Raw genomic sequence first — 11,784 nt, 5'->3', positions numbered from 1 at the left:
TCTTAGCAGCATAGTAACGGTCACAGTCAAGCGCTCCAAGCAGGAACAAACCATTTCATGCAGATCCCGGGGGGGGGGGGGGGTTCAGGGCAAAAAGGGATGGGTTTTTTGGTCTGGGAGTGGTAACATAAAATTTTAACTGCTAAAAACAATCTTTGAAAATACAATATGATTAATTTTGTATTTGACAGGACCCTGATTTTTTTTAATTTTATTTCTATGAACAAAACATAAATAAATTGTGGAGGGCCCCCTGCTGGTCAAGGCCCCTAGAATTGTCATCACGTTTCACCCCTTTACCACGCCCCTGACCCCTACCCGTTTCCATTAGGCAAGTTTATTTTTGTGATTTCAAACTGCGCAAATTTATGGTTAATAGAAAAGCAGTTACTGTTTTATTGTTCCTGACATCTTAGAAAAAAAAAAACTCTCAATTGCAAAACGATTAAATAACTAAAATGTAACAGACACTTTAATCTGGTCCCTGCAGGTTCAGTAAGGAGAATGAGGAGGATCTGAACCCGTACGCGTACGTGCCGTTTGGACTCGGCCCACGTAACTGTGTCGGGATGCGATTCGCCATCCTGGTCATGAAGATGGTCATCGTGCGCATCCTGCAGAAGTACTCTGTGGAAAAGTGCAGCGACACCTTGGTAAGACCGACAGCCTGCAACAATTCAGTCGTTCTGCTCTGTTGCCATGTCAACGTTTCATTTCTGTCTGTTTCCATCTTCAGGTCCCAATTCAGTTTGACTTTAGGTTCCAACCTACCAAGCCTCTGGTGGTGAAATTTGTTCCCAGAGAACTATAATGGAAGACTTATTAATTTTTTTTTTAATAATCTGGATGGATGATTGCTTCTGAATGTTGTGTAATTCAATCACTGCTGAGGGATCATGTAACTTGGCTGTGCTTTCTAAAGTCCGTCTTTGTTGGCTGTCGTGAATAGCGGACACAGACAAAATGTTGCAGTTATTTCAGTTTTTGAGGTGAAGGCCACTGTGTGTGTGTGTGTGTGTGTGTGTGTGTACAGTGCCCTGCAAAAAGTGTTCACACTTCTAGCATTTCTTCAAAATATGCAAAGCTAAAACCACAAACTTTCATATGGATGTTGAACATTGATGTGAATGAGCAACACAAAGCGACATTTAAATGTGCAGCGGAAAATAAAAAAATATCAATGCTTTAACATTTTCTTGTAATAAATAAATTTTTAAAATTTTTAGGTGTGAAATATTTCTTTTCATGTGAACAAACATGTTTACTAGATTTTCTTAGAGGATTCTACCACATTTTTAATTTTCTAATTTTTCTAAGACATTTTGACAACAATCTGGACTTTCCAATCCAAAATATTTACTGCATAAAAAAATCAAGTGTTTAGGTTGCACACATCATAAAACTAAACAGTTTTTTGATTTTCAGAATGCCGTATAAAGCTCTTTCACTGCTTTCCACCCCCAATTCAAATTCAAAAACACTTTATTAACCCCAAAGGGAAATTAAATGTTGTAACTCACTAATTTAGATTCTTCAGAGTTATTGAAGATAACATCCCGCCTTAAAAATAATTACATAAAACCTGATGGTTTTAAATAATCAACAATTCTTGGAATTATAAATGAGGACATCTAATTATAAAAATTCACATGTCAACACTGGTATCTTTAAGTATGTAAAAACATTAATCAATAGCAATCTTTCATTTGACATTTTAAACAGTCCCAATGATGTGTTTCTGCTATAGTTTTGCTGAGGCTCAAGAGTGTTAGCACTCCTGCAAGGAAATGTGTGCAGTTTTTATAAAAATAAAAAAAATGATGAAAAATGATTATTGGTGAACTAAAAACTTTTATATCAACATATAGGCCCCAGATTTTGATCAAACTAAAAAGCAAAAACTGCAACTGCTTGTGACTAGATGGACAGTTTCTCTCTCTCTCTTTTTAAATCTCCAATAGGTTCAGCAGAGCTGGACACACAAAATAGACAGAAAGTGAGACGGGTTCATTTCATCTACATATGTGAATGAAAACATAAGGCTTTATTGGGGTTTTTTCTGGAACTAAATAAGTATAATTTATTGTCAGTTAAACTATCACAACATAAAAAACAGGAGTCATATTCTGTATTATTTTAATATTCAGATGAGATCCAGTTGTGTTGGGCTGTATTAAAATCTCTGGGGGGGTGAGGGGAAGAAAAAAAAAATCACCGTAAAACAGCTTTCTGGGGTTTCCTGATGTGCAGTAAATTCTAATTTTACTCTGGAACATTTACCTTTGTGGTAAATTTCACGTTCATGCGAACAACTCATGTTTATGAAAATCTTTATTCATGTCAAAGCCATCTTCAGCTATTTTTTTAGGACAGTCTTAACTTGTGTCATAAACATGCCAAGTAAAAATTTTACCCAACCAGTCATTGCTTTTCAGGAAACCTCAGTAGCGCAAAAACAAATCTCCAGCAGAGGGCGCCAAAGTAGCGTCCTCGTTAAAACAGAAGTTACATTATTGATAAAGCTCCGATTTTATCCTCTCACACCAAGTCAGCTGCTGGTTTTATGACAACATACCTTTGCTTTACCTTTTCTTCAACACTGATGTTTACTTGTAACAAACCTAAAATAATCAAATTACTCTGAGTGTCAGAGCATCAAAACAAAGGAAACTAAAATGATTGAGTTGGAAAAAAGAAGAAAGGAATCCAGTCCCTTAAAAATAATATTTGACAATTTTCAAACGGTGCTACATTTGTAAAGGTGTCCAAATATTTATGTGTGGTGGAGGAAAATGTGGCCCAGAGGTTAGCTCGATGCTAATCAGTTTTGAAAAGACAGTCCTGCACATTAAGGTAGACAGAAAAGTACAGACAGTAAACAAAAGTTTCTTTTTTCCAAGAGTGGAATATAAAACTGAGCATCTTCTGGTTTTAGAAAAAGAAATGACATAAAACGTGTAAAAAAAAAAAAGGAAAAAAGTTCAAACTACAAAGCCTTTAAAAGTCCTGAGTTTGTCGAAAAATAAACAAAGCTGACAAAAAAAAGGCCAGAATTTTATAAAAATCGAAATACAACAAAACAGGATTTGTCAGAAACGTTGGTCAATACAAATGTCCTTCCAGCACGTCAGCGGCTCTCGCTTCAGAGCAGAACTCGCCCTGCAGTAGTTAAAACCAATCGCTCATTCAGGAAAATTAGCACCTTCCTGTGAAATGTAAAGCTTTATTTTTTTTTATTTGTCAGTGTGATGATGATAAAAGTGTTTTCATTTGTTTGATGTGGCATCAATACGTTGGAGGAAAATAATTGATGCAGATTGGTCTCTGGTCAGTTAAAAAAAAAAAAAACTACTTTTTTTTTTTCTTAATGTAGATTACCATACAGCATTAGCATGAATTTCAATTTTACTTTGATTTGAAAAAAAAAACAAAAAATAAAACTATTAAAAGTTGTCATATATGCTAAATGTATAGGTTTCATAAGAAAGTACCTGGTTTAAAGGCACCATGGCAGCTGCTACTGAGAAAGTATCCCTCCACGTCACTGTCTTAACTTTTGTTCCGAAACACTTAAGCAAATTGTTCCTTTGAGTTGGTTGATGAGTCAGTGCAAATCATCAGATTGTTTTTTTTGTTTGTTTTTTTTAATGAGTCTGGAAGGACCTGAGCTACCGCTAAATGTTTCACTGGAAATAAAATACAGAAAAAAAAAAAAAAAAGGCTGATTCTCTATAACGTTACCCATCAGCGGCGTCTGGTAGGCTGAATCAAGTCGACTGCAGAATTACTTTTACCTGCAGGAAATTCCCACCGAGATGAAAAGAAATAAATAAAAAAAATCTCATTTATGAGACAATCCCTTGAAAAGACATTTATCAGCCTCAAAGGAAATCACACAGAAACCACTGCGCTGATGGAATCCCTGGTAAAGACGCTTGAAAAGCCCTAAAATGACTTCTGCTCCAGAACAGCAGCATAATTTGATAAACATATTCAAAACATCCAACCTGTAAGTAGAGCATATCCAGTCAGTGTCAGGAAATAACACTGCAAAAATATAAAATCTTACCAGGTGTTTTTGTTCTAGTTTCTTGTACACTTGAAATAAGACAAAACTAACTTACAAGTAACATTTCAGCAAGATATAGGAGCTTGTTTTAAGTCAGTTATTCCTTAATTTTGATTTTAAAAAATACTACTTCCATTGGCAGACATATTTTTTAGTCAAAAAAACTGCTAGTGTAACTAGTACCTTTTTTTTTAAATCAACATAAAGGAGTAATTGACAAATAAAAACTACTAAATCTTGCTGAAAAGTTAGTTATGAGTTAGTTTTGTCTTATTTAAAGCGTGCCAAGATTTACAAAATAAAAACCTTGTAAGATTTTGTGTTTTTGCAGCTTAAAACCACAACCTTATTCACTTAATACTTTTTTGAAGTTCAGATCATCAGATAATGGCAGATGAACTTTTAATTACAAACTGATGATCTTGTATGAAAAATATGATGTGGCGCAGAGCCACTCTTCAAAGGAGGACAGACAAGAGAGACCATGGCGCTAAAGACAGATGATGCTTGTTAATGTTCAAGAAAATAACTTCTCTCCTCAACTTGCTCTTGTTTGCACTCAGAACTAAAACAAAGACATTCAAAACAACCCAGTTATTGGAGAAGAATTACAAAGTTCCTAAAAATCAGGTAAAGATGGGGAGAGTTTCACTAAATTAACTTTAGCTGCTCTGCAGCAACAAACAGTGCTTTGTTTGTGATGCGTTGGGAACCTGGGTGGAGCGTGTCAGGCCCAACTCTTTGAAACGGCAGCACATTTTAAACAATAAAAACCAAAACACCTGGAGGAAATCAACTCACAAACGGTTCTTCGGATACCGATTCAAGCTAATTTTTGAATTAAAGGTTGGATTTCTCTAACGTTTGCTACTTCAGTGAAAAATTGTGCAGAAGCACCTTTACCAGGGACTCAGGTTGTCATACCGTAATCAGCAGCGACAGAAACTTAATTTACCCAGAGATTCGCCTCAAAATGATTGGACAGGTATAGATAAACGATTATTTCTACGCTTATTGACATTTTCCATGAAGAAAACTTTTAGAAAACTGTTTAAAATAAAGAGAAAATTTTCCGTGTCAATGTACCAAGGAGTTTATAGTTTGCTCCGGAGATGTTTTTACACTGTAACCAGGTAGAGGGGGTGACAAGTAAAATGCTGGTACAACCTGCATGTGGTTTGTAGGTTAAGGAGAAACGAGTGGAAACAGGTTTGAGTTTTCAGGGGCATCTGGGGATCAGTGAGAACCCTTCCACAGGTCCAGACGGGGTCAGATTGTCCCGATGCTCCCACGCGGAGTGAGCGAGTCTGGGCGCCTGAATCAATGGTCTGACAGGACTTTTGGCTGTGGCTGCTGTGGTTTCTCCGTTAGGTCACTGTCTCTTTAAGAAAAGGGGGTGAAGGCCCGGGGTTCCCCCCCTCCCCCCACCTCCTGCTTCTACCTGCGGGGCTGCGGGCGACAGTGTCGAGGCAGAGAGGAGGGGGGGCTGGAGGAGGCCGAGGGGGACATGGAGGCCAGGGAGGCGGTGGCGGCGGCGTCCTCGGCCTCTTCTAGCTCTCCGGTCGCTCCGTGAAGCTCCTGGCTCACGCTGGACTGTAAGGCAGCAGGGGTCAGCCATTCTTTGGGCAGGCAGCTCTGGAGGAACGGCACGCAGGAGCTGAAGTAGGCCAGGCGGTTGACCCAACGAGGGATCTCTCTGCCACACAGGATCTACGAAGAAACATTAAAAGAACAGAAGAAGAAAAGTTTAGGTAATGGTGCAAAACAAATACAAAAAACCTCGCTTAGCTCGCCGTGAGAGGTTGAGGAGCTGAAGACTTTCCTCTGCCTACATTCCCCAGAATGCTGTGCGGTTCTGAATCAGACTTGCAATATTACTTTTTTTTTTTTTTTTTTTTGCTGAGTCCTACTTAATACTGATAAAAAGTTTTTTCATACCATATCTAATTTCAATTGATTTTTTTTTCTCGCTTTCTTTTAAATAAGAAAAGAAAGAACAAAATACAGAAAACATTTTTTTTAAATGGCTTCTAATGCAATCCTTCCTTCTCCGAGTTCTGCAACAGAGTATTAGGGCCAGAATACAATTTTTTTTTTAATTATGAGAACATAGTCATAATGTTAGAGAAAAAAAACAGATGAAAGTCTCAACATCACGAGAAATAAGTTGTTTAATAAGAAAAATAGTCTGAATGATTCATTTTTTTATTTGTCCTGTTAGTAGTTTGTTTAAACCTAGTACTTAATTTTCCTAATATGATGACTGTATTCTTGTAATTAAAAAACAACAAAAAAATGTAGCCAGACCCTAATATTTCATCATAGAGTTGACCTGAATTTAAAGTCCACATAAATAGAAGCGGTAAAACACGCTTGTCAAACAAGATGGCCGCCACGGGCCTGATGACATCACTCTGAACTATGGAAACCTGCAGAGTGCACAGGTGAAAAATGAAAAAAAAAAATCCTGATTTTCCAAACATTAACTTTTCAAAACCAAAAATTTGATAAATCAATATACAAACTTTATTTTAACAATGTTATAAAGACCTGGCAACATGTGGACAAGGATATCAGTGTTTTCCTGGTTAAACAATTTTTTATTTTTTTATTACTTTGCCAATTTAAATTGCAATATATTTGGGTGGAGCAAGATGAAGGTTAATTGCCTCATCACATGTTTTGACATGAAAAGAATCCGCACCACCCTCCATATCCACATGATGTCACACGTATAAAGCTTTCCACTCCTCTATTTTGTCTTCCTAACGCTGTCAGAAAGCAGCAGCTAATCCATAAATATCTCGATTCACACACACACACACACACACACACACACACACACACACACACACACACATGCTCGTGGCAAATATGATGACCTTTTAACAGCTGACGCCGAGACCGATTAGTGTTAAATGGGAAATGAAGAAAAACAAAAAAAGAGGGGCCTTTTTGAACACTGAAGACTGTCGCTGTGTATTTTACTCTCTATTTTAACAGTAAAGTGTTTGTTTCCCCATTTTCTCAACATAACGACTTACCAATGGACACAGTTTGTACCCTGTCTAATTCTACCAACCTCGCTTGCTTTGCGACATCAGATAAAACTGTTTCATCACGCCGCTGAGCTTGTTCTGTCTTGATCTGAGCAGATGTCTGCTAAGATATAATACGGAAATAGGAGGCGAGACAGAAAGAAAGTGTGAGCAAATATAAATGCCTGCAGCTAAGTGAAAAAGCTTCCACCTCAAACTGAAAACGCCAAGACGTGTTTTATGACCTGGATTTATCTTCCACAAATTATCTACCAAATCCAAATGTATCCAGATGATATAGATCTGTATAGAAAGACTACTCTTTCTAGAAACATTTGTCTATTGTTTGTGAAGAGAGACAAATATTATCTGTGGAGAAGTGATTATTGATAGGTACTTTTTCTCGATCCTATATAAAAGAACCACAGACAACGTATATGAATTTTTATGGCCAAGCTTTTGCAAAAGGAGAAGTCTCTGGTAGAAGCTCCTCCAAGCCGTTCACAGAGCGTTCTGCTCTCCTTCCGCGTGAGCCCCTGTTTTATTGTCAAAGAAAACAGTCAAGGGGGCAGTCAAGAAAAACAACAGAGGTCGTAAAACTTCTAACCCAAATAGCTAGCAACCCAATTCCAGGCGTGATATCTGATCTATGGTCTGAGCCCGGTTCAAATCTCGGTCAAACTGTTAACAAGACAAAATATGACTACAGACAGGCAGTTAGGAGGTATTCTGGTTGATAAGAATTTAAGGTCTGGGAAACACAGAGTTAACTGTTTCACATGAAGATGAAACAGACAGTCCTGACCTCCAGGTCAGTTCATACACACATAAGGAAGAGAACACTTTAAACAGACTGAATGTGAACTAAAGTAATAACAAAATGATAATACCGAAAAATCTCTAACAATTATAACGTTTGATCTGATCATCTTTCTCCGTGTAAGAGTTTCATCCTGAGGGAAACGCTTCACCTCCCTTGTTTTGTTAAACATTTTAACCATACTGGTATTCTGTTTTGCGTCTCTGTGTGAATGTTTGAACCCTAATCTGTCATTTCCTTAGAGAGGATTTCTCTGTGTGGTATTTGCAGCACATATGTGTTGTTTGGGTGTGTGTGTGTGTGTTTGCCAGCTGGCCCTGCATGTCCAGGCTTGTATCAGTGTCCTAATCCCCATCTGAGCGGTAGTTGCTAACTGTAAGACTCCCTGCTCATTAGTCACTCCAGCATAAGCTGATTGAAGACGCACGCACGCATGCAACCACACACACACACACACACACACACACACATCTTTTAATGTAACAGCATCTAGTTATTTATCCACTGAAAGTCACCATGACATGATGTATCACTATGAGTTCAACGAAATATTAGTTTTAGGCTGTTCCCAGTGAAAGGGAGTCAACACACCGCCATAATATAGACAGTTGTGCAAGCTTATTCTTTTTTTTGTACTCCACCTCTGAAAGTGCTGAGGAAAAGTGGTTGCAGTTCTTGTGCATGAGGTGGTAGGCATTCCCCTTGTACTCCTTCCCCATCTCCTCCACGATCCGCTCCACGTCTTCCTCCGTGAAGTCTGTGCTGCCCAGGACGATGGCTTCCCTACACACACACACGCACGCACGCAGCGAGTATGAGCTCAAATAACCAACTGGAGAGCAGCTCACTTAAAAATATTCGTCAATATTTTGTGAAACATTTCGATTTAACATCTGAATTTTATTGTATTTTTGTTCAAGAATCAGCCAGTTTTAGTCCACCATTTGCTCCAGATGATCCATAGTTACAGCCTACTGGTCTATAAGAGGACACCATGGAAGTGTGTGTGTGTGTGTGTTTGTGTGTTGGGGACGAGTCTCTAACGCCACAGGGCAGATCAACTAGAGCAGAAGTAACACACAGCAGCTCTGGATAAACAGAGGCTCTTCCAACATACTGAACCGACTGATCCTCTGCTGTTTCAATCATCTGCAGAGGAGATCATCCAAAATAAAACCCTTTGCTGTTGTAGCTAAAGAATAACAGTTCTGCTCAATTCAATTAGTCAATCTTTTTTGTTTGTTTTAATATAGCATTTAAGTATGCAAATATTTAATATTTTGTGGTTAGTTTTTTGATCTGTCCATATCATCTATGGTGGATTATTTTGTTGTCAGTCCAAAGTTGACCTGACACTCTTTACTCAGGAAACAATGACTTACTCAGACTTTCCCATTTGTATAACAATTGTTGACTTTCATAAACTGAAGACCTCCAACAGGCACATAATGTATCTTTGAAAACCCTCCAAAAAAAAAAAGAAAATCATACTTACTTGAACTTAAACGTTTCGCCGAGTTCAGTGGCATCGCTCGGAGTGATCTCAAAGATCCCTGAGAACGGGTATGGGTGTCCACCATAGGCAAACTCTAAGCACAGGAGAAAAATATGTTTCTAGACATGTCTGACAAGAACAATCGATATGCATCATCATACATCCTGATCTTCAGGAGCATCGTCCTTGAAACAACCTTACCTCTTCCATAGATCTCGATCCCTGAGTGAAAGACTCCGATGCCCAGAGAGCTGGTGAACTCATTGATCCAGTACTGCAGGCAAAGGGAGGTGAAAAGATTAAGTCAAAGTCTGTAGTTAATGCTGCATGGTAAGTGTAGCTTATGGTTTGTTTGTGGGGGGTGTGAATGTGTCTTGTTCTGGTTGAAGTGAACTCTGCTGCAGATCGAATGTATATGGAAATGCCAAGTGAACCAGAGACCGATCCAAAAGGAGGAAGCAGACTGTTGAGTTGAGCATCCTGGGTAAATACAACCACAACAACCCATTTTTTTTACGTATTGGTGAGGAAGGTAGTTGGGCTCATGTTTTCGTCAGTTTTTGTGTCATTTCCTTCAATGGTTCTTGGTGTAGCATCATCACAGACAAAGGGGGTGAGCAGGTTTTTCAAAGGGTTTGGTTTGTTGGACACAGTGTAGTGTGGAAGCGAACCACAGCAGCTGAAAATGTAACAAATGATGAATTCAGATCACATTGGTACAATGGAGTCACGGACTGGTCGGCAACTGGGTGAAGCAAACATCTGCACAACATCGCCAAAATCAAGTACGGCCCAAAAAAAAAAGTAGTCAATATCGGAAGATCCCTAGCTCTGCTTTACATGACTTGTGTCTAACAGAAGTAAAGCTACACCTTAAATTAAAGATCACATTTTTTAACATGAAACTGGGGGGTGCGGGGATGATAAAATAATTTTTGTAGACGTGTGTCAATGAAATAAACACTGGAAGCTTAAAACACTACAGCTAACTGATGTGCCAAGTTAATTTGTGCATGTCGTTACTGCAAGAACGCCACACTTGCAATATATTCTGTACCTATACAATGCACATTTATTTCCTAAACCAAACACATGTGTTTTTATCACTGACACAAAATAATAAAATGAAAATTACTATGCACCTTCTGATAAAATCTGCAATGCAATTCTACCACAAACGGCAGCTGAAGAGACAATCAACCACAGTGCAATGCAAACCAAATATTATTATTCTAGCATAATAATGTGTGGTCACATGCTCTGCTACACATTAGTACACCAGTTTTTTTATTTTTTGTTTTGTTTTTTTTTTTTGTTACTAATATACCATTTTAAGCAATAAACTTCCATGTATTAGATCTGGTACTTTAAACCAGCTGAAATTTTTAAGTAGTCCAAAAACCAAAAGAGAACAATGCCTCAGTTTGTCATTTCTACCACCAATAGTGTTTTGGCACCACACAGCATTTTAATAATCAGCGTACACAAGTGGTTTTTAGCATAAGTTGCAGGATTTTGTTTGTAGTTTATGTAACCCAAAGATAAAAACAGCCTTTATCAAGCTTATTGTCGCACTACGGAAAAGCACTGGCACTGATCTGCCTTTTAGAAACTTGATTTGTGAAAAAACAACAAGAAGAAGAACCGTGTACTGCATTCTACGAAAGCCTCTTGTGAAGACTTATAAAACCTTGAAAGCTGCTGTGTTCTAGTGTGAGTAAATGAGTCGATGAGTGTCTGGGGACATTTCAAAGAAAGTTATTGCAAGTAATTGGAAACTAAGTGTTAAGACATTTCTTAGGCAGAGATAAACAGGGAAATACGAATAAATGGATGTTTGCTGTATTTTTTTGGTTTAATGCGTTATTTTTCAAACAATGTACGCCACTGCTCTGAACCTGTTGACAAAGATGGACTAAATGAGAGACCGGAAGGAAGGAAGTAAACAACCGACCACAGGTGTTCACGGTTGAGTTTGTTTTAGCTTGATGACTGATTAAGTAAGTCTGCTTTTGGTCCAAAAAGTTAGTGTAATTTTTTGTTCAAATCACATACAAAGCTATGTTCTCTACCTTAATGTTTCAGAGGACAAGGAAATTGACTCCAACTGGTTTTAAAATTGTTTAGATGAAATGGTAAACTGCTGTTGGACATGTATTGCTCAGGCTTTTTGACAGAAACAGATTTGATGAAACCAATTTCTTCATAGCTACTCGTCTAAAGCTGAAAAACATTTAGGTATTTTCTTCATATTTGGCTCAAATCATTTACAATAATATGCCTCAATCCCAATAATACAATTCTGCCTTTAAAAGTTAAGTAGATATACACAGGGTTTCCCCCAGTGTATTATAAGCCTGGC

The 11,784-nt window shown here is 38.0% G+C and overlaps 2 protein-coding genes across 5 annotated transcripts in view; one reads left to right on the top strand and one right to left on the bottom strand.

Annotated features, from left to right (window-relative positions):
• The window catches only part of LOC103137412 (cytochrome P450 3A40-like), a 12,697-nt gene extending 11,474 nt beyond the window's left edge, over window positions 1–1,223 (top strand). For all 4 annotated transcript variants that reach the window (XM_007551142.2, XM_016671025.1, XM_007551141.2 and 1 more), the window contains exons 12-13: window positions 491–653; window positions 737–1,223. In XM_007551142.2, the coding sequence (XP_007551204.1) occupies window positions 491–653; window positions 737–811 (238 nt within the window). In that variant the 3' untranslated portion in view covers window positions 812–1,223. The remainder of the gene's footprint in view (window positions 1–490; window positions 654–736) is intronic.
• A 3,914-nt stretch (window positions 1,224–5,137) lies between these two features.
• The window catches only part of desi2 (desumoylating isopeptidase 2), a 15,269-nt gene continuing 8,622 nt past the window's right edge, over window positions 5,138–11,784 (bottom strand). The window contains exons 2-5 of the mRNA XM_007551140.2: window positions 9,624–9,696; window positions 9,423–9,516; window positions 8,569–8,710; window positions 5,138–5,779 (exon numbers count right to left, since the gene is read on the bottom strand). Of these exons, the coding sequence (XP_007551202.1) occupies window positions 5,507–5,779; window positions 8,569–8,710; window positions 9,423–9,516; window positions 9,624–9,696 (582 nt within the window). The 3' untranslated portion in view covers window positions 5,138–5,506. The remainder of the gene's footprint in view (window positions 5,780–8,568; window positions 8,711–9,422; window positions 9,517–9,623; window positions 9,697–11,784) is intronic.

The sequence above is a fragment of the Poecilia formosa genome, unplaced genomic scaffold, assembly GCF_000485575.1.
Source record: "Poecilia formosa unplaced genomic scaffold, Poecilia_formosa-5.1.2 Scaffold40, whole genome shotgun sequence".
Classification (NCBI taxonomy): Eukaryota; Metazoa; Chordata; class Actinopteri; order Cyprinodontiformes; family Poeciliidae; genus Poecilia; species Poecilia formosa.
The sequence above is the reverse complement of the archived record's forward strand: the minus strand, read 5'-3'. Positions and strand labels throughout refer to the sequence as shown.